Source organism: Tachypleus tridentatus, chromosome 10 (assembly GCF_004210375.1).
Source record: "Tachypleus tridentatus isolate NWPU-2018 chromosome 10, ASM421037v1, whole genome shotgun sequence".
Lineage (NCBI taxonomy): Eukaryota > Metazoa > Arthropoda > Merostomata > Xiphosura > Limulidae > Tachypleus > Tachypleus tridentatus.
In genome coordinates, this window is record NC_134834.1 from 170,311,921 (window position 1) to 170,334,830 (window position 22,910).

General features: G+C 33.0%; 1 protein-coding gene across 4 annotated transcripts; it reads right to left on the reverse strand.

Annotated features, from left to right (window-relative positions):
* Positions 1-1,374: 1,374 nt before the first annotated feature.
* On the reverse strand, positions 1,375-19,808 carry LOC143230897 (transcriptional regulator ERG homolog). 4 transcript variants are annotated; one of them, XR_013016670.1, is made up of 4 exons: positions 19,674-19,808; positions 19,365-19,469; positions 15,671-15,755; positions 2,278-2,415 (listed from the first exon to the last, which is right to left on the reverse strand). XR_013016670.1 is itself a non-coding variant. In XM_076465198.1 (3 exons), exons 2-3 carry the CDS (start codon positions 19,375-19,377, stop codon positions 1,862-1,864), a joined length of 567 nt encoding a protein of 188 aa, XP_076321313.1. In that variant the 5' UTR covers positions 19,378-19,469; positions 19,674-19,808; the 3' UTR covers positions 1,375-1,861. The 4 variants fall into 4 exon arrangements, 1 of the variants encoding a protein (XP_076321313.1); XM_076465198.1 differs by lacking the exon at positions 15,671-15,755 and having other exon boundaries at positions 1,375-2,415; XR_013016669.1 differs by lacking the exon at positions 19,674-19,808 and having other exon boundaries at positions 19,365-19,591.
* Between the last annotated feature and the right edge of the window lie 3,102 nt (positions 19,809-22,910).

A 22,910-nucleotide genomic window follows, 5' to 3' on the forward strand; every position in this document is an offset into this window, starting at 1 on the left:
GAAAAACTATTTAACTTTTGTTTGTTGTTGTTTGTCAAATTTGGTGCATTGATAGATCTTTTCAGCTTACAATTCGATGTAAATATGACCTACACATGCAAAGTTATTCAACAAAAATCGCTTAAATGTGAATAAAACTTTTGTGCACACCTACACAAACTGTCACGTGAGCTGTCGGTTGAACATTTCTTCTACAACTTCATTTAAGAGTAAAAATGGATCGTTTTTATTTTTTCATTGAAATTAAAAACGGCTGATTTAGAGTAGCAAACCTACAGGGTGAAAAGTCGTACAGATACATAAGTATTGGTTATGCTAAGCAAACTAGATTAGCTCAAGGTTTTTAAAAGTATCATACGGGTGGGCAGTTATTATTAATTATTCATTTCAAACTTTTCATCACAAATTTATTAAATTTTATAAAATTCTTCTGATTAAAGAGTGTTTAGTGTCACGTGATATAATCTTAAGCAATTAACATAATTAATGATGCTTGATACGTCTGTACCGAGTGCATGAAAGTGGCCCCCAATAGCACAACGGTATGTTTGTGGACTCACACCACTAAAAACTGGGTTTCAATCCTCGTGGTGGGCAAGGCACCAATAGTTCATTGTGTAGCTTTGTGATTCATTCCAAACAAACAAACAAACCATGTGGATGATAACATAAAGCTCTTAATATAAGAGAGGGTGTGTGTGTGTGTGTGTTTCTTGTAGCAACACCACATCGTACGATCTGTTGTGTCCACCGAAGGTAATCGAACCTCTGATTTTAGCATTGTAAATCCGAATACTTATCGCTGTATCAACGGGGAATGTTTTAAAGAGGAAAAACTTCCGCTACATATTTTAGAGAATCTGGTTGGTTCTGTAAAGTAAAGGTCTGTTCTGCATAATAGGGTTCTGATCCTAAACCTAATGTTGTTTACTATCGAATGCCACTTCGTTACTTGCTGTAGTTTACAAAAAGGCATGATATGTAATTAAGAACACTTCGGATGTGATTAAAGGTGTGACCAAAAATGTTTGAATGTGAAACAAAGAATTTGGTAAAATCAAGTTGTCATTTAGATTCAGTTACTACTACTGGGCCCGCCATGGTCAAGTGGGTTAAGGCAATCAACTAGTAATCTGAGAGTCGCGGGTTCAAATCCCTGTCGCACCAAACATGCTCGCCCTTTCAACCGTGGGGGCGTTATAATGTTACGGTCAATCCCACTATTCGTTGGTAAAAGAGTAGTCCAAGAGTTGGTGGTGGGTGGTGATGACTAGCTGCATTCCCTCTAGTCTTATACTGCTAAATTATGGACGGCTAGCGCAGATAGCCCTTATGTAGTTTTGCGCGAAATTCAAACCAAACCTGATATTTTAATTGAGAAAATGAATTTTATTCGTGCAAGTCTCAAGTAATAAATACAGCTTGAAAAATTTTCCAAACTAAGTTATACATAAATAAGTGACTTACGATGTTATACCAGTTGAACATACTTTATTTGTAGAATAGTTCGTTTCATCTCTCACCAACACATTTTGTACGTACGTATGTATCTACTTTCACGATAAGTGAAACGTTTGTCGATGTTTATAGAAAACGTGCTTGCCATTCAAGTAACTATAAATGTAAAAAAAAAAACAAGTTATTGTGCCATTTCAAAGTGCATAAGCCTATAGTTTGAATGGCATATGTTTAATTAATTTTGACGCGAAAGAGATCACAAATGACAATAACTCGTAGTTTGATCAAAATATCGTTTATCATAACGAAGTTCTTCCACACTATTGTTAGTTGTTATTCTTGTCGACACGATATGATCAGAGGTATTTTCGAATTTTCTTTTATTTATTATCCAACAGCATTATCAGGCATAATAGCTACCTGATCCATTTGCCCGATGACCGAGATGTGGAATAGTATGACTAGAAATGTAGGATTTCAGATTGCAGGCCCCAGATGGTCCAGTTGACCAGTAGTGACCAGGAATCGTTGCTGATCCAAACAAAGAAGGTTGAGAATTACTGATAAGTGCCATTGGTCTAGCACTCAAATGGTCTATGTTTACCTTGTTCAAATGGTATGCTGGAAAAAGTAAATCTGTTTGTAACTTACAAGCTGCAGTGTCTCCTGTATTAGGCTGATGAGACTGAGTCAAACAGTGGAATTGAAACTTGTACGTGTATCTTTTCCCTTGTACTTTAGTCATTATATTTTTGTCGTAGTAATAACGTAAAGCTCGGCTTAACTTGTCGTAATTCATGTTCGGTTTCGACTTACGCGCCCCCCAGCGGCGAGCAACTTCATCAGGATCTGTGAGTTTGAATTCTCCGTTGGTTCCTTCCCACATAATACAGTTTGTATTCTCAGAGTCAGATAGAAGATCTAATAGGAACTGCCAAAGTTGAATTTGACCACTACCTATTATAACGAAAAAAGAATTAATAAGAAAGTATTGGCAAAATCTCTTTCCTCTGTTTTCATTATCACGATTAATCATTTTCTAACCTTATTGGTTTTAGAATAAAGCATCTTGTCACTGAAACTCTGAATTTCACTGTGAAATAGGTTGTAATTTGTCATGTTATTAATTTTGTTTGTAAACTACTTGTATCTATGTCAGAATTTATTTTACACGATCATATTAATTATTAGTAAAATCAATATGAGTTTTCTAGCTATTTTAGTTATTTAATAAGTATTGCTTAATTTTAGGTTTGAAACTGTAGAACTTGGTTTAAGTGTTCTATATAACTTATTTTCCGACAAGCTTAAACTCTATTTTGTCTAAAACGTAGCTAATCCCACGTTAGTTTTTAATTAAATAATTGTAATAATATATGCAGTAAAATAACATAAGATAATCGAAATTTATGCTCTCTTTGTATAAAATAACAAAGTCATTAGCTTGTAAAACATAAGGTAAAGCAGTATTAGATCGTAATTGAATTTAAAAGCTTGAGAACATGTGCAATAAAACGTCATTTCTCACACAGAGTCGTGAAGCACAACCTGAGACTTGCAGACGACTAAGTGTGCTGTTAAATAAACTACACTCCTAGAACACGAGAAATTTCCAGGTGGCTTACGTAGTTTCAATAGAAATTAAAAGATTTGTCAATAAACACTTGAAACATTGGGAGCTGAACAACAAGGTAAAGAGGGCGTAACGGAGAGCTACCACATCATCCATTTAAATACTCTCGTGTGAAGAGTTTTGTGAATGTTCTCTGTCGCATGGGGAGCCCTTGTCATCAACGCAGCGCCAAGATTCTGGGTAAATAACAGATGCCAGTGGTTTTTAATAATATTTATATTCGCCAGGTGGTGCAGGAAACCACAATTTGGGAGCGTATATTTAACAAAATGAATAAATTTGGTTATGACTTGCATTTTGTTATAATTTATTTGAGTATGGAAATGTGTAATAGCACAAATAACTTGTGTAATAATACATATACGACACTGGCTTTTCTCTTCAATATCAAACAAAACTGTCTTATAAAATAATACATTCCTAACTGAATCGTGAGCTTTGTCATTCAAGCCTAAATTATTTTCAACGATTTGTTAATTGTCTATTTAGTATGTTAGACCTGTTATAACTGTTTTACAAACTATATGACTTCGGTTCTACATTCTTATTTGTGTAATTAAAATCTCAAACACATTTCAATTCAGTTTATCTTTTTTTAATACGATCGCTCTTTTATAGAATATATATGAAAGCACATACACACACAGAGATATAAAAATATTTTCAATCTTTGATTATTTGCAGTTGAAACTTGCATATCTGAGACAATTTATCTTGGAACGTTAACTATCCTTTAAGTGTAACTACTTATTTTTATAGTTTGGTTTGTTTTGAATTTCGCGCAAAGCTACTCGAGGGCTATTTGCGCTAGCTGTCCCTAATTTGGCACTGTAAGGCTAGAGGGAAGGCAGCTAATCATCAACACCCCCCGCCAACTCTTGGACTACTCTTTTACCAACGAATAGCGCATCACGGGTATCGAAACCCGGTTTCTAGCGATATAAGGCCGCAAACTATAATTTGAAAAGCCAGGTAAGGCTTTTATGTATAAAATACATCTTAATGGTTCAGTCTGTTTTAGTTTAACTTTTCGAAGAAACTCAGAACGTTTATTATTTATCTCGTTCATAATAGTTTAAACAGATACACAACATTATTCCACTGTAGTTTAATTTATGAGTCAGAAGCTTTTCCAATGATAAGAAGCTATTCGATTACTAACACATGTGACAAGCAGATATTGTAGAAGAGAAAAGCATTATTAATGTACTGAATTTGCACATTATTACAACTGTTTTATGATTGATATACTTGATATGATTGATATATTTATTACTTACGCTCACTTAATGGTGCTATCGTTATCATGAACCACAACGTGGTTCACAATAAAATTCACCCAAGAATTCACAAAAAATGTTAATAGAACACTTGAGCAAATCAATATTAAAGGGCATACTTGTTATTGAAACAATACTCAAGGCCTTCTACAACAACAAAAAAAAAAGATTTTCCGATTACTAGACAAGATTAGAAATTCACTCATTTGTCATTTATATTATTCTTGTTTCACAAGCCCACTGAAAAAAACCGGCTGCGAAGATTTTATTCAAACTTGAGCAGATCTAATAAAAAATCTCCTGTGCACGTCACAGAACTGTTTTTATGTTGATTTTTGAAGGAGGAAAATCTGATCAATTATTTTATAGCTACTAGCCAAGTTTCTCTTTGAAACTATACATAACCAGCTAGGTGTAGTGTACTAAAATATATGTACAGCTACTAAGAAAACTCCTGCGAAGGTTGTAGGGCTATTTTTAAGTTGATTTCTGAAAGTTGAGGCTTTAATCGTATTACTTTTTCTAAATTCTTTTTTTGCTACCAACATAAACTATTCGATGCTATTCATGAATGACAGATATGTAGAAGCTATTTAGGCATTGTTATACTAGTCAGAAATGCTCATTTTTGTACTAGTCAGAAACACTTCGTTTTATTAAAATACATAAAGTACATAGTTATAATAATGTATCCAGCCTTATTATTAGTGACTACAAATAATAATTTTTACAAGCCGCTAAAGAAAAAAACAGTTACAAATATCTTACTGAAACCTGGACTATAGTAATGAATGCAGTATTTAATATGTCATGTGGTAGTTTTAAAATTAATTGAAGTGCTTACATTTTTCTACCCTAGAGAATTTCTATAAGTCCTTCACTTTCCATCACTGAAAATGCACATAACTGGAAAATAATTTGTGTAACTTACAGCGCATTAATTGGAAACTGACACATTGAGGATTCATCATATCTGAGTTCACTGTTGCACTTTGTATCTATGTTGTTTTCTGCCTTAATTTTAGCGAGTTTTCTAACAGAAGGTGATAACCACAGTAGATTTTTATACACCTTTTGAATGTTGTTTTGTTTTAGAAACCACCTGTTTCAGTAAATAATAGATGGTAAAAAAATTCAGCAGTAAAATATAGAAAACCGTATAACTGTCAAGTGAATGCCTATATGCGTACGTAGAAAAAAGAACATAAACAAGCGAATCAACATGCAAAGATTATATTTTCAAACCTCCAACTAGAAGCCTGGCATGGCCAGGTGGTTAACACACTCGACTCGTAATCTGAGGGTCGCGGATTCGAATCCCCATCACACCAAACATGCTCTCTCTCTTTCAGCCGTGGGAACGTTGTAATTTGACGGTCAATCCCACTATTTATTGGTAAAAGAGTAGCCCAAGAGTTGGCGGTGGGTGGTGATGACTAGCTGCCTTCCCTCTAGTCTTACACTGCTAAATTAGGGACGGCTAGCGTAGATAGCTCTCGTGGAGCTTTGCGCGAAATTCAAAAACAAACAAAACCAACTAGGAACTCAAAAAAGTAAAAAACAACAACAACAAACAAATTGAAAATAGTGTCTACATTATTTTCCTAAGCTACAAATTCCTATTTTAATTCCACTAATATTGATACGTATTGTAAATACAGAGTCAAAGTAGCGATTTGTAGCTTGAGACAATAATGTGAACAATACTCCCAGCCTAATTTGTTAACTTGTGTTAGAGTCCGTAATTGTAGGCTTCAAAATATAATATTTGTACTTCGATTAAACTTATTTCTGTACTTTTCAATAATCCGTATTCCCCTTTCTAGATTACAATTTTTAATAATATTGTTCTAAAATCACTACTCTTTACGACATTTCAAAGTAAACACAACTTCTAAATTTATGTAATTATGAGTGCACGGTTTTACTGTTTAGCTGTGGTGATATTGTTATCTCGTACTATGGATATCAGAGTTTTGTGTTATAACGCAATGAGAGTCATTAGTAAATAAAAATATTAGAATTTCTTGTGCATATAATTATTTTATTATCGTTTTTCCTTATTGATTTCTCAGTTTCTTGATTACATAACAAGATCGATATTGGTCTAAAGTAGCGACTGTTTAAGACTATTTTATGTTTATAGTACACATTTTTAAGCCTTAATTTAAGCATGTGTACTATATATATATATATATATATGTGTGTGTGTTAAATATATGTATGTGTGTGAAGAAGAAAAATTGCTGTTTTATTTATGTACTACTTTTTATCTTCGATTAAGTAGTTCTCAGGATTGCTAAAAACAAATACTAGTTTTGATAGAATTCAGTAATTTCTTGTAATGACCGTTTAATACAAATACTATGAGGTTAAAGGTCAAAGTCAGTAGACATTTCTGGAAAATAAAAGCATGTTTGTATATTATTATGTTTTGAGGTAAATAGTATACTCGGCACAGATGTTTTGATAGTTTTCATTTTTTATCAGATATAAAAATCAAAATCAATAATAGTTGTAGGATTTAATTATCCAAATGAAGTGAAAACTTTATTATTTTATGTTTTATCCTAACTAGTTTGATTTAGTTTTACGTTCTTATATGTTGGTCAAAATGAAACTTAAATACGTTGTACACAAGTTTGATTAGTTTTACGTCCGTAAATGTAGGTCATAACAATACTTCAAAACGTTGTATTGAAGTTTGTTATGTCTGTAAGTATACAGAAAAATTAAAAGACAACAAATAGAAGCCAAACAAAACTTCACCTCGAGTCCTAATGAGTGGATGTTGGTCGGGTGAGACGAATCCTGCAAAATCACACCAATCAGCAACTAAAGGCCATTAAGTAAAGAAAAAGAAAACAACTCGCAACTTTGTTGAGCTTCCTTTCAATGCCGAAAACACCAGTCAGCTATGCACGTCTCACATGTTTTGTGAGCAATGCTTACATGTTCAGAAAAGAAGGCTTAGATATTATTCTTAGTACCGTGTTCGTTGACAAGACCTATAAAACAGTAATATTACAAACAAGCAAAAATTTTCATATTGGTAAAATTCTGTTCAAGAAATGGATTTCGACAACAACAAACGATTGTGTTCGTATAACAATATTGAATTTAATTGAAAGAATTATCATGCGTGTGTAGATTATCCAACCAACCGGAAAGTGTGACACCAATACAATATCAATAAAAATAAACACAGTAATACTACGCCTAGCAATAGTAGTGTAACTGCAGCATGACTCCCAAAAGTAAAATACCGCAGAGGAAGCGTGTATAAATTACAGGGAGACTCCGGATTTTAACAGGAGTTACGTTCAAAATTGTGAAAAGGGTACGTAAAACGTTCATAATAGAAGCAGTTGAGGTAGAAAGTGAAAACTCTCTACAAAAATGTTAAATAAAGATGTTTTATTTACGAGATAGACAACAGTCTAATAAATTTTAACAGTTTTTTAACAGTTGATAAATTTTTTATCAACGACCTCGTTTAAGTACGGGTATTTAATATTATTTCGAGAGCAGTAATATACAATTTAGCACGAAATGAGTCCTTTGATGGGTCATTGGTAAGTTTATGGACTTACAGTGTTAAAATCTGAGGTTCTTGTACGCCATATTGGACAGAGCGCAAATCACCCAGCGTGCAGCTTTGCACTAAAACAACAAAACACAACAGAAAACGAAGTGTATCAGTGGACATATAGCTACTCGAAAACAACAGATAACAAAACTAAAAGATTGAGGTGGACATCACACTACAAAGAATGGAATACCTAAAGCTGATGACGGGTTTTTTGTTTAACATAATCAAAGTTGAAGTCGTTCGTCATCAATCAAACAACCAATGGTAATTTGTTCGATGATGAAAAACCAAAAAATGGTATACAGTCAATGTATAACATTTTTTAGCGAAACTTGACAAGGATCAATACAAATTTGGGCAACATCTTTGCTGGTGGTAATCTACACAAAAATGAGGGGACAAAGAGCACTTACAAATTCAAGTGTCTTGGGATCCATCATGTCATTCCTTCCGAAACAAGATCATTTGGCTAGGGATTCATCTTTAAACAGAACAACGATTTTAAATGTAAAACAAATATGATGAAACAATACCTAGATGATGGAAAGACCGATAAAACACTTAAACATGGTTAAGCCCACAAAGAGTTCAGACAATAACATTCGTCAGGCTGTGGACTGTGTAGCACCTGAGAAGGTCAAAAGATGACAAAGCAACCTCGTTAAATTGTGCGGTGCAATACAGGACAGTTGAAAAATATTACACGATTTTACATTGTTAAATAGTATGAAGAAATGGAAACAGAGTGTAATGCAGTACATAAAGCAAGTTACTCACATACACAATAAGAGGATATTGTACAACTTTTTCTTCTTCCTTTGATATTTCATGTGTATTTTGCACCATTAATGAATTCACCATGTAAAGTATTATTACTCGTTATTTGCGTATTTGTACCGCTTGTGTGTTTCTATTATTATTTTCATAACTGTGTGTATAAGAGACATGTCAGAAAGTCAGTGAAATTACTCATATACAAATCTAATAAGAGAATATAAAAATGTTCCACCAATTCTAGCGTTAACATCTGAATAAATTATCGACCAACCTAAATATTTATGTGCTATCTTTATTTTTCGATAACGTTTTTAACACGTTTTCTACATTTAAAATAATTTTACTGACGTGTGTTTAAAGCGTGTTTCGGTTGTTCTTTTTAATTTCCAAACAACAGCATATTACAGCAGATTAATGTGAAAGTCACGTTTATGGAAATGTTTGTGAGACAGCTATACCTTTTTTGTAGATTTTACGTTTCGTTGTGGTTTTTAAAAATGTTATGTAAGTTCATGGGATCAAAGTTTTTTGTTATTTCGAACAGTCAGTATCAATTTAAATTTCTCTTACTTGTAATTTTGCAATAAATTTAATTTTTATTTTTATTACTTGCTAACAAAATTAATACAACAACTAATTTATAAACAAAATACTCAACTTGCACGTTAATAAAGATTATATTTAAAAATAAACTAAAATGTTAAAATTATTGTTTAGTCTAGTCGCGAAAAATTACAATTTGATATTTCAAGTAGTTGATGTACGTCGGAATAAAGATAATTAAATTTTGGGATTCTTAGACGTTGGTGGCTCCGTCTGGTGAAATGAAGCTGTATTTTCGAAGGGCTTTACTATAGGTCAAAGAATCTGAAACCCCAAATAATCACTTACATTGCACAAACACATTACAGTATTACCACTTAATTCGATGCTGTTTTATTACAAAGAGAAAAAAAAATAACTGTTCTAATTTATATTAGATATTCCAAAAAAAATGTTCAATGAATAATGTTAGACAATACAACAGATTAGGACGTTGTCATGGCTGAAAGAGCAAACATGTTTGATGGGACGAGGACTGGAACCTCCGATCCTCATATTACGAATCGAACGCCCTAACTACCTGGTCACACTAAATCTTTTAGGCCCGTCATGGCCAGGTGGGTTAAGGTGTTCGACTCGTAATTTGAGGGTCGCGGGTTCGACTTCCACTACTCCAAACATGCTCGCCCTTTCAGCCATGGGGTCGTTATATTTTGACGGTCAATCCCACGATTCGTTGGTGAAAGAATAGCCCAAGAGTTGGCGGTGGGTGGTGATGACTAGCTGCTTTCCCTCTAGGCTTACTCTGCTAAATTAGGAACGGCTAGCGCAAATAGCCCTCGTGTAGCTTTCCGCGAAATTAAAAAATAACAAAAACAAACAACAGATTAATAGAGAATTCATCTACACGATTATAGATACGTACTTTAATAAAGTTTATTTATATATGATTACAAAAGAAGTTGTTATAATGAAAATTAAGAATGTTATTGTAAAAGAACATTCTTATTGTAACAATTTGAACTTTCAGGAACAAGACGTATAAAAGTTATAAAAAAGTGTAAATTATTCAGTCTATTATGTAAGAATAAACACAATGTAAGAGAGTAAAATGTTTATAAATCAAATAACACATGTCTTCTTATTGTAGATCATTATTTTTGTCAAAAATAAAACCAATGTTATAATTAGAGAAAATAATTAACTTATTTATGTGAATTTTAATAACCTTATTTTACTTATATATCTACATATGCAGTTTAGTACAAATTTGCCAAGTATCTGAGCAAATATATATTGATTTAGTATCGTTATTCAAACATCTACGTTTGGCTCTGGGATAAACTTATGAGCTTATAATCTTGAAATTCAAGGTTCGATTCTAAAGTGCATACAGTACAGATATCCCGTTGTGTAGGTTTATACTTAACAACAAACGAACAAGCTTAACCAGATGGAATATACTGCTATTTACATCTGTTCTTTATATTGGGTTGTCGTGAGTTTCAACAGATAATTAGTGTTCGCAATCAGTATTATTGCAATCATTTAATATGTTTGAAGATTAAATAGATAGGTTTATAAGTTATAAGTTTAAAGATGAGAAAAATTTACATCGAGCTGTAACTTCGAAACTAGATTCGTGTTACAAACAAACATTAAACGCGTTACGAATCTTTTACTAAATCATGCTTGACCAAATCTGAGCTTGAAGAATAAAACAAACAAGTTGACCTACAAACACAGCATGTTGCATAAATACCATTCAAATGAAACAACAAAACTGATCTATGTTAGAATTCGCCCTGAACGGGAATTAGAAACCTTTAAACAATAGATAGCATAGTATTTAAAGCTATATTTAAAGTATTAAAAGCAAGATATTAAACTTATGAAAAATGTGTCATTATTATAAAATATTTCTTAAAAAGAACGCAAATATCAATGTTTTTGTCATTTATAAAAAAATAAGGCTTACTTAATTTACTCAATTTGTCAAAATTTTGAAAAGTCCCCATTCACAATAAAGGGGAGTTTGTACATTGTATTCTGGAAAATATTTAAAATTTTACTTAAACATTTAAAATGTTTTGAAAATGACGAGGTAACATTTGGTTAAAGTACAGGTTAAAATTGACTACATAGCTGGTTTGTTCTCGTTGTTGTTGTTTACACACTTCACGTAATGGCCCGGCATGGCCAAGCGTGTTGAGGCGTGCGACTCGTAATCTGAGGGTCGCGGGTTCGCATCCCTGTCGCGCCAAACATGCTCGCCCTTTCAGCCGTGGGGGCGTTATAATGTGACGGTCAATCCCACTATTCGTTGGTAAAATAGTAGCCCAAGAGTTGGCGGTGGGTGGTGATGACTAGCTTCCTTCCCTCTAGTCTTACACTACTAAATTAGGGACGGCTAGCACCGATAGCCCTCGAGTAGCTTTGTGCGAAATTCAAAAAAACAAACAAACAAACTTCACGTAATCTATTTAGGTATTTAAAAAAATATTTACAATTATTTACTGAAAGTTAAATAAGGATAACTTTAACTATAAGAAAACATATATTTATAAGTACATAAAATATACAAACATTTAGCAACTTTTATCTGGTTATTATAATACTATAGTAATTTGTAATCGCCACACGAAATGCAAGAGTAGCTGCGTGGCCGAACCCTATATCAAGAAGTGTTAAACTTTAGGAATTCTTTACTTACAGTACTCACTAGTAAAGATTTTATTGATTTAAATACTGGTACTTAGATTTTGGACGTCCACACATGCTTATGGGAATATAGTTACAAAAAATCTTGAAAATAAATGGCTATATTTTATCAACTGTATGCTCGAGACACAATCTTAAAACTTAGCCTTCGCTCGTAACGTTCGACTCACGAAATTATACGAAGTACGTTTGTTGATTTTAAGATTAAACGTTTACAAATATAAATTACGCACCTGTAAGATGATCAATATATCCAACAACTGAAAGTTATACATATTTGTTATCAAAACATAATATAATATCAATTAGTTTCCAGTGAAGTATACTTTAATTATTTTTAGAATACACTCATCACTAATTCGAGTTTCTCATTTTTAAATGTAGAATCTTATAATAGTAAGGAAAGACTAGTTTCTTCTATAGCGAATCGTCTTCTATCTAATTTCTTGCTGTAAATTATTCACCACATCCGCAAATCACACTCATTACTGAAATTAAAATCTTATAAATAAAAGAGAAAACTTCATCAGTGTTTGAAAAACGTGAAATTAACATTAGAAAAGAATATTTTACGTTAAAGTAAGTTTTATATACGTAAGAAAAAACAGGAATTAATTATGATTAAAATGTAATAATTTCTTTTCGTCTAAAATTTAAATAAAATGTTTGTTTGTAGTTAAGCACACAGCTGCACAATAAGCTATCAGTGCTATGCCCACTACGGATATCTAAATTTGTTTTCTAGCAGTGTAACTCCGCAAACATGCCATTGTGCCACTAGAGGGGGTAAAATACACAATTTAATGACTTTATTTTGAGGACATGTTACAAAAGAAAAATAGTTATGCTTATGTGTACGTTCGTTGAAGTGAGAAAATTCTTCAGCACTTTGTTACGTCTAATAAAACTTCCATGTTGCCAGAAAAATTTTATGCTTGTTCTCTGTTTCACAAGTGTATTGTTGATGTATTTCTGGTGTAACAGTGACTTAATATTTTAGTCACACCTTATTTAATATTTTCTTCGTGTTTTTTTCGTTTCTTTTTCTATTTTCAATGCTTCGTGCTACAGTTTTTTAACATTCAAAGTTACCCGCGTCTCTGGTTCATCAAAACAACTCCTGTGAAGTTGTAATGGTGCTATCGTTCAGTTAATTAAATGTGCATTTATTAATTAAAAACATTTTATTAAAATATTTTGGTTACACCAATCACAATCGCGGCCAAGAAAAATAAAGATTTATCAAACCTTTCTTCACAAACATATTTTGTTTACTGCAAGTAACGTTTCGGTTTCTTTAAATGATTGTGGAAGAAAGAAGTTAAAGTTTTATTGCGAGCACAAAGCTATACAATGGAAGTGGATTTATCGAGACATGATTTTTAGTATCATAAGCCCTGAAACTCCCTGCTGAGCCACCCTGAAATAAAATGTGGATATTGTTATGTTTATTTGTGTACATATGTGTAATAAAACAGATTTTATAATTTGACCATCTCAATTATTATTAAGTTTCATTTTTATCTTGTACAGATGAAATATGCTATTTTTGTTTTAATTATTCATTCGATGAATAAACTATACGTGAGACAGAGCTACTTATTAGTTATTTTATTATACTGGCTTATTGATAAACCTTAGAAATTTCGATCATGAAAACATTGATACTGAAACAGATTGTTCTCCCAAAGGCTCCATCTATACTACACATTATAATTTTTATCTCTTTCACAGTCACCACATTTAATGGTGATACGGACAAACTACACTTTCTAAATTTACATTTCCTACTTGTTTGTTTAGTGTATTTCATGCAAAGCTCTTCCTAATATTGAAGTGATAAACTGGACACAAAAGCATTCAATTAGCATCACTCACCTACGTTTTACTAATAAATAGGGATATTGAAAGTCATCTTGCAACCCCCCTCGCTGAATTATCGGTGAATTATTTTGATCTCGTAACCTAGAGTGTGAGATGAGTACCCTAACAAATGATCATTGGTATTTTTGGATTAAGGTAGTATATTATAATTATGGCACTATGAAACTAGGTAAGTATAGTATATCAAGACAAACTGTGATCAGGTTGTATCCACGAAAGATTTTACAGCTGAGTATATTTTATACCATTCTTCAAATATCACACTTAGAGGGCCCGGCATGGCCAGGTGGTTAAGACACTCCACTCGTAATCTGAGGATCACGGGTTCGAATCTCCATCCCACTAAAGATGCTCGTCCTTTCAGCCGTGGTGGCGGTATAATGTACGATTAATCCCACTATTCGTTGGTAAAGAGTAGCCCAAGAGTTGACGGTGGGTCGTGATGACTAGTTGTCTTTCTTCTAGTCTAGTCTCACATTGCTAAATTAAAGACGGCTAGCGCAGATAGACCTAGTGTAGCTTTGCGCGAAATTCAAACCAAATCAAACCAAACCAAACCCTAACCATTACATCATGCCAAGCCTTATGTTTATTTTCTCTGTATTTCTCCTTTCAAGAAGCAACAGTTGAGGAGTAAGAAAAGTAAGAATATTGAAGTGAAGAACAACGTTTTAAATTTCAGTATTTTATAAACACAATACTGTACAACAACTGATAAATAAAAACAAAGTAAAAACTCTTGTCTTAAAGTCACAATAAAACATACGCATAAAACAAGGGCTTAAATTGAGTTAGAGTTAAATCTACGTGCAAAACAACTATTTAAATAGTGAGATTCCTTGCCTATAGATCATGATGCAACATATGTACAAAAACAACTGCTTAATAAAGTGAGAGCCATTGCCTATAGATCATGATGAAACATGTATACAAAATAACTGTTTCAATAAAGTGAGATATCTTGCCAATATATAAGTCATGATGAAACATATGTACAAAACAGCTGCTTAATAAAGTGAGAGCTATTACCTATAGGTCATCATAGAAGTCAGAACGAAATCAAATCTTCTAAAATAAAAACATTAATTTACCCAAAGTGAACCAAAATCTAAGTATCAACGTAAAAGACCATATGAATATTTAATCTTCTGAGTTTCGAAATATGCACTTTGTATTTAAAGTCTCAAATCCAAAAATTGTTCAGTTGTTCAACAAAAGCAAAAAAAAAAACAACGTTCTTGAGATATTCAAGTAGCTTCCTGCTACATTACAATAAAATATTTTGAGTGTCCGGGCAAGCACCGTACGATTACAAAAATTAAAATGCTTAAAAAAACTCAAGCAAATTTTCTTAGTTATTTCAAAATAAAATCTTTGATGAAGACGAATAAAACATTTCTAGCAACGTTTTAGCCATATTGAAAAACAAAGTTAGTGCTGTGTGGTTAGATGGATATAAACATGTTAAATCATTTGTTTTCTTCTTGTTGTTTTTTTAAGAATTTCCGCGTAAAGCTGCAACGCCATCATTAATTTTCATGTAATATACTCGAGAGAAGGCAGCTAATGAACTTTAGTTACCATCAACTCTTGGGATATTCTTGTCTGACTGAAATGGAATGTTAAACCATCATCCTTATAGCGCCCTCATGACTCCAAAGTTCGGGTCGCATTCTTGCAGCAAAGAATCACGAACATTGAACCCACATGTTCATACTAAGTGAACTATAAAATGCTTGTTTATTAAGAAAAATATTCACTCAAATAGGCAGACGTTAATACCTGTATTTTGCCACTGTCACTTGTCCTTTTACTGAGTGCAGGAAAAGACAGCCACCGATGCGAGAGTTTTTGACAGTTGTCGTTTCTATAAGTATCAAAAGGGAGACATTCAGTTCAATTCAACCAATTTATTCGAAACGATACAATGAAATAACGGATTTATATAACATCGGCATGAAAAATATGCATATAGAAACCAAAACAACAAATATATAGCCAAACCGTCCTCTCGTTATGCGTTCTTTCGTTCATGTTTCTATTTTCCATATATTTCTTTCATGAAATTCCTTCACAAAGAAAGAAATATTTGTATTTTTAATAAGTCATTTCTCGTTGTTCTTAAGTTGATCGTCTAGTACACACAAAGACTAACGGGCTGATGTTCATATTGTTGCGAAAGTTTAGGAGATGCAAGATTATTTTAAAAAATATCCTGTAATGCACTGTAATAAAGAAGAATTTTGATATATGGTTTTCTTATACAATTAATCGTTTACGAGATACAGAGCCTGACAGACAAACATCCTATTATGTCTTTTGATTTTCAATTCAAAATTGTGTTTATTTGTGTTAATTGTGTTATGCTATGAGGTCACACTTTTTATGTTTATATAGACTGTAAAATATAAAAAAAAATTACACCAGCTAACATGTTTGAGGCCTGTTTTGTTAGACACAATGTTTGCACCGGTCACTTGCTCTGTGTACCACAAAATACACATTATTTGGTTATTGTATTTTTACAATTGAAGCATCTATATACATATATATTCAGTCCCCCAATGGGTCCACTGTATGGTAATAAAATTCAGGGCTGGATTTTCTGAAATATACAGAGCGCAGAAAGCTCAAGCTATTAGGGGTAGACATCACAATTAATAGATTAATGTGGTTAATTTTCACATGACTCACAAAATTACAAATATCCTTATTCTATATTAATGCACAATAATTTGTTTATCTGTAAACTAATGGCACAGTTTGGAAAGCAAACTTGAGAGAAGGATTGGGGTGACCATATCTAAACGGCGTAATGGGGGAGGACTAAAAAATTGGGAAAGTCATCCAGGATTGAGGAGGGTGTGTAAGTGGGTTTGATGAACTCGAATCTGGCATGGTAATTTATGTTCTTTAACAAACTCGGCATCCTGTGGGTGTCATAATTAAAATGTATTCAAACCCCACTCAGAAGCACGAGGAATCTATCATGACACACATATTCAGGAACAAGGAGAAAGTGTCTTGACAACTGTTACTTTGGGGTCTCCCTTAGATAAGCTAGTAAAGTAGTTGACAAGAGCTCCGATAGTTATATTTGGGCCTATATTAATCACGGGTGTATTTCGAACCCTGAAGCGGAACTGAGTATTTTATGTTAGTGTAGAAAATACACATAAAGTCGCTGAAAAACAAACAACTAAATATTAATTAATTCCCATGTCGAAATGTGACGAACTAAGGTAAATACGATTTAAATTATTATAATGTATATTTTATATTGATGATCCATCTACTACAGTTTGTTTTCTAGGTTTGAATTTCTCACAAAGCTACCTGAAGGCTTTCTGAACTAATTTAGTGGTGAAAGACTAGAGGGAAGGCAGCTAGTCATCACCACCCACCGCCAACTCTTGGGCTACACTTTTACCAACAAAGGATTGGCTGTCAAATTATTACGCCCCAAGGCTGAAAGGGCGAGCATGTTTAGTGGGACGGAGCTTCGAACCTGCGACTTACAGATTACGATTGGAGAACCTTAATCACCTAGACATGCCAGGCTGCTGCATTTTGTACACACAGGGGTTTCTTTTTTTAAGTTTCATAAATATATTTGCTATGCTTAATAATAATTTCTTTTTCATGTATTTGACAACTTGACCCCTCATACCTATAAGGTTAAGGCACTCGACTCGTAATCCGAGGGTCACGGGTTCGAGTTCCCGTCACATCAAACATGCTCGCCCTTTCATTCGTGACGGCGTTATAATGTTACGGTCAATCCCACTATTTGTTAGTAAAAGAGTAGCCCAAGAGTTGGCGGTGGGTGGTGGTGACTATCTGCCTTCCCTCTAGTCTTAAGGACGGCTAGCGCAGATAGCCCTCGAGTAGCTCTGTGCGAAATTAAAAACAAACAAACAGAAAAAAGAAAAGTTGTTTTAGTTGCCTACAATGTTTCTCACTTATTTTAAGTCTTAAAGCTTTGTAATAACTTCATGGATATCATTTCAAAACATAGAGGGAGACAGTAGTACTTCTTAAGTGATTGCACTCAGTAATTTTTAACCAAAGAGGGTTAATCAAGCTGTATAAAAATAATTTTTATATTTTATCACAGTAACGTTCTGCTTTGAGCGAAATGTTTAGCATTGGCATATTTAGTTAAGTGCAACTTCTCGACAATCCGACATGTAATACTGCTATTAGTAATCTTATGGCTGAAGTAACACATCATTAAACTTTCCAAAAAGGGTATTCATATAACCAGATTGTTAACGACAAACAACGTGGAGTCAGACAACAAAACATTTCAAAGAAGGAAACTTTTAATGTTCTTAAAAGAAGTTAATAAAGTTGGGTGGTGAAAAGTTTAGGACAGAATCAGAAATTCAGAACAATACCTAAAGCTTATTCAAAGTAACGCTTTGATCCACAAAGCAAAGACTGTGGTTGCGAAAGAGAATCTTCTAGCTAAAAAACAAAAGAAAACATGCGTCAAAGCTCGTACTCGACAAGATAAGAACCTCGAATTTGAAACCGATGAAAACTCACAAACCATAAAGTCAATAGTTTTCCAGTCACATCTCGATATCAACAGCTGTCATCATTAAAACAATGCCCGAAGGAACTGGAATCCGAAAAGCTCTGTGTTAATTTCACCAATGAGACGCTATTGGATTCGTAAGCCTTTAGTGTGCCCAACGATCCGACGTCTGCTTACAGTGGAGGATCATTGAAATTGCAATCAAATGTGTGATCTAAGATTAACCTCACTGTAATTCACAAGTGCTTACTTCCCTATACAAGAGGGCATGGTGTCAAGTAAGTGCTACGGCATTAGAATTAACAGGATTTACGATGTAATAAATAGTTCTAAAAACTGTACATAAATTGGAACATCATTCTTATAAAATCACATCAATGTTCATAACTCTCAGTAAACGATTTAAGTAGTACCCGTTTTTTTTTTTTTTTGGAGAAAGCCATTAACAAAAATTAAATCTTTCATTATTGTACGTTTATTTTACATAATCATTATTCTACACGTAATACTATGTCATTATAACATGGGAACATGATTACCCCAGTCGAGCTCGTAATGACCCCAATGGCCCAGCGGTATGTTTGTGGACTTACAACGTTAGAAACCTCGTTTCGATACCAGCGAAGGGCAGTGCACAAATAGCCCATTTTGTATCTTTGCGCTTAACTACAAGCAAACAAATAATCTGGTGTTACGAAATTTCTGTCGAAGTCATGAAACTGAGGCCACTTGACGTAATAGCTTATAATTTATTACACTTGAAATTAAAGAACAAAATACAAAAATATCATTTTCCATGAGAAAATTCGTTTTAACACCTGGCTATTTTTCTATTGTTTTTTTTATCAAAGCAATACACTTGCTATGGACATTGTTAACAGTTTTCTTTACTACAATTCTAAGTTATTTCAAATGAAGAGTTTGTTTCCTTACCATTGTACACCATGGTGCTTTCCGAGTCTCCTATAATTCTGCACAGAAACGTCTTAAATATCAGTCTGTAAACAAGCTTTATCTTGACTTAGGTAATAGACGTTTCTAAGGAAAAAAATAGAGGACTTGAACCATTTACATGAAATAAACTTTCCTTCGAGTATTCATGACAGATACTTTATTAGAACCGCATGAGATATGCAGAAAAATAAAACCGAATCCCTCTGTGTTAGTCTCGAGGAAACCAATCAACAAACAGATGACGTACGTTCTAAGATGAGAAGCAATTTGTAGAAAAAGATTACTTACGAATACATGACGTATGCAGCTTAGTCTTCCTGTGAACAACCGATCACACGTCTATATTCTGTTCTCTTTGTAAACACCTTGTCAATAAATCCTTCTTGGTGTTTAAAAAGCGGCACGTGAAGGTTAGACCGACCAACCACTTGTGCCTATCATGATTTCTGGATTAGCTCCTCGAGTAAACACAGCTGTCGAAAAATCGTATTTTACTTTAAAATCCGCGGTTGCTATAGCGACAGTCGTTAGTATCCAATCAGGAAAATTGACGTAAATCCTAAGGGCAGATACGGAATATCCGTGGTTCCGCCTTCAGATGACCATAGTTAGGCATTAGATTTATCAGCAAATTTTCTCGGAAAATAAATTAAAAATTAGATTAATTTTAATGAATATTTTAATACTATGCCAGCATTTATATAATGTTATTTTAATACTATGTCAGGATGTTCATATAGTGTTATTTTAATACTATGTCAGGGTGTTTATATAGTGTTATTTTAATATTACGTTAGAATGTTTATATAGTGTTATTTTAATACTATGTCAAAGTGTTTATATAGTGTTATTTTAATATTATGTTAGAGTATTTATATAGCGTTATTTTAATATTATGTCAGAGTATTTACATAGTGTTATTTCTGAATGGGAAGTGAGAGGTATGTATTTAGTAATAATACTTATTCCTTTTAATCTGTTTTTATTGAAATTATATCTTAACGTATGAAAGAAAGCCAACATTAACGTTTGTTTTTCTTAGTTATGAAAGCTATAAATAAAATCCAAAGCTTCTTCAGAATGACAAGTAAAAATTATTTATGTTTTACTGACATAGATATAATGAAAACAAGTTATAGCTTTCTTCTTGCCAAACGCCCATTTAAAAAAAATCAACATTTTGAAATTATTACCAAGAAACAAGCTTTATATATTACTGTGCCAAGAAAACTAATTATAAGAACCATTTTGCATTTGGGGCTACTGCACAAAAAGCCTTTATTCACTTAATCATTATAAGTATTAAAAAAAATCACCCAAATTCATCAGCTGGTTGTTTAACAACACTTTTATCTTATAACTACAAAAGAAATAGAAACAATATTCACAATTAACCGCCAATGGTATTGTTTCATCTATCTTAATCTTTATGATTTCCTAAGAGGAAGTGCATGGCTCAATGGTTAGTTAGACTAACAAGGTTCGAGCCGCTAATGAGCACACTCCACTCTATCAGCCATAATTATGTTATAACTATGGCAGCCAACTCCACTATTCACAACATAAACGATGAGTGTTGCTAAATAGTTGCATTCGTTCTCAGTAGGAAGGAGTTTAGGGGATCTTTGATACGACCATTTAGTCTGTGTGTCACATAAGGTGCTGGATTGGGAACACTGAATCGAATACTTAAATACTTAAACAAATAAAAAATATCTGACTAACAATACGTAAAGAAAACCTTTTTTGATATTTTTAGGGAGAAAGTGTGGCCTGATGGTTAGCGATCCCCAATTATAAATTTGACTGTTCATAGCATGCGTTCAGTTGCTACAATAACGCATTTCGCACTTTGGGATTGTTTGTGCGTTTTAAGAGTACTGTTAAATGTCGCTATTTAGTTAAACTAGAATAAACCAAGAGTTGGCGATAGGTAGAGTTTCCTTCTATCTGTCCTATCGTTTCCTAGTTAGAAAGAGCTAGGCACAGATAGCCCTTGTATGACTTTCGCGAAAATTTAAAACAACAACAACAAATAAACAGGGTGTTTTTCTACATTTTCTTCTTAACAGTGATGAATAAGAAATATATTTTTTTCTTTTATGTTTAATTTGAGTTTTAAATAAATAGAACATCAAAGTTCAATAAACTAGGCTGGTAACTAATAAACAGCTTGGTATGTAGATGTAACGTTTTAGAATACAGTAAGACAACTTAATAAGATATCTTTTCTTAGACATCATTGCCCACCAATGGCTCAGCAGGAAACTTGAGGTCTTATAACAATAAAAAAGCAGGTTTTTATATCTATGGTAAGCACAGCACAGACGACCTATTTTGTAGTTAAGTACTTGGGACCAAACAGGTATAAACATTGCATTTAGTTTTCTACATCTTTATACCATACACAATGCTAATAATAACTTGAGAACTAAAACTTTGCTTTGAACGAAACTGAGTATTTAATATATTATTTAAAACACTACAAAACGTTTCTATCATACATTTCAAGTAATAATCAAGTATGTTATCACCACAGTGCTAGGTCTGACATTTCAGAAACGACAGGGTTTAATTTATTAGATGAGATGGTCAAAAGCAAGGGTTTCCAAAGTTAGAACTGCCGAGCTTTACATCGGAAAGAAAAAAAAACATTACGGAGCCTTAATAAAAAAATGCATTTAAAATTGAAACAGTCGGTCACTAGCACCAGATAAAGTTTGCTTCAAGCTTTCAAAATATAAGTTTATTAAAAATATCAATATTTAAAGAAAGATTTTTACTTCTACTTACTTATTTAAAAATTTCTGCTTACAAATTTTATATAACATAGTGTGCTTATTTTTTATATAACTAAAAGTATAGTATGCTTATTTATTTATTAGTGGCTCGGATGGGCTTGCTTTTGTTCATAAAATTGTTCAATATTTGGAGTTATGGTTGTTACGTGTAAGCGCGAATAATCTTCAATATTTAACCTGTTTCTAAATTTGGTCTTTGTTACTGCATAAAGTGAAAATATTTGTTTACAAAGATATGTTTCGCAAAACGTATCAAATTTGTCACTTATTTCAGGGTATTCCATAGTCGTTTGAATCCAAAAGTGTGTAATTTCTTCCTGCTGAAATTTTGTTTTTAGAATGTAATCAGTTGAAATTTCTGTAAGCTGTTCTTTCTTTTTCAAAGGCAAATTATTGATATTTGAAGAGTCAACAAAGGGATTTTGAATCCACGGTAATTTTTCTAAATGAGGAGGGAAGTACTCACCAATAGATGTACACAAATCAGATATGTGCTGCAAGACTGAAACTTTTGCATCTTCACTTAAGGAAATTTCATTCATAAGTAACAAACCACTGAGATTTTCAAAGCAGTCAAGTTCTTTCATAAGTATACATTCAACCCAAAGTTTTAGCTAACGTTTAAGGGCTTCCATTTTACTCTGAGCTTTGAGTACGTTACTCTGGTACCATGCACTGTAGCATTCACTTCATTTAGATAGGCAAATACGTCCAAAAGGTAAGC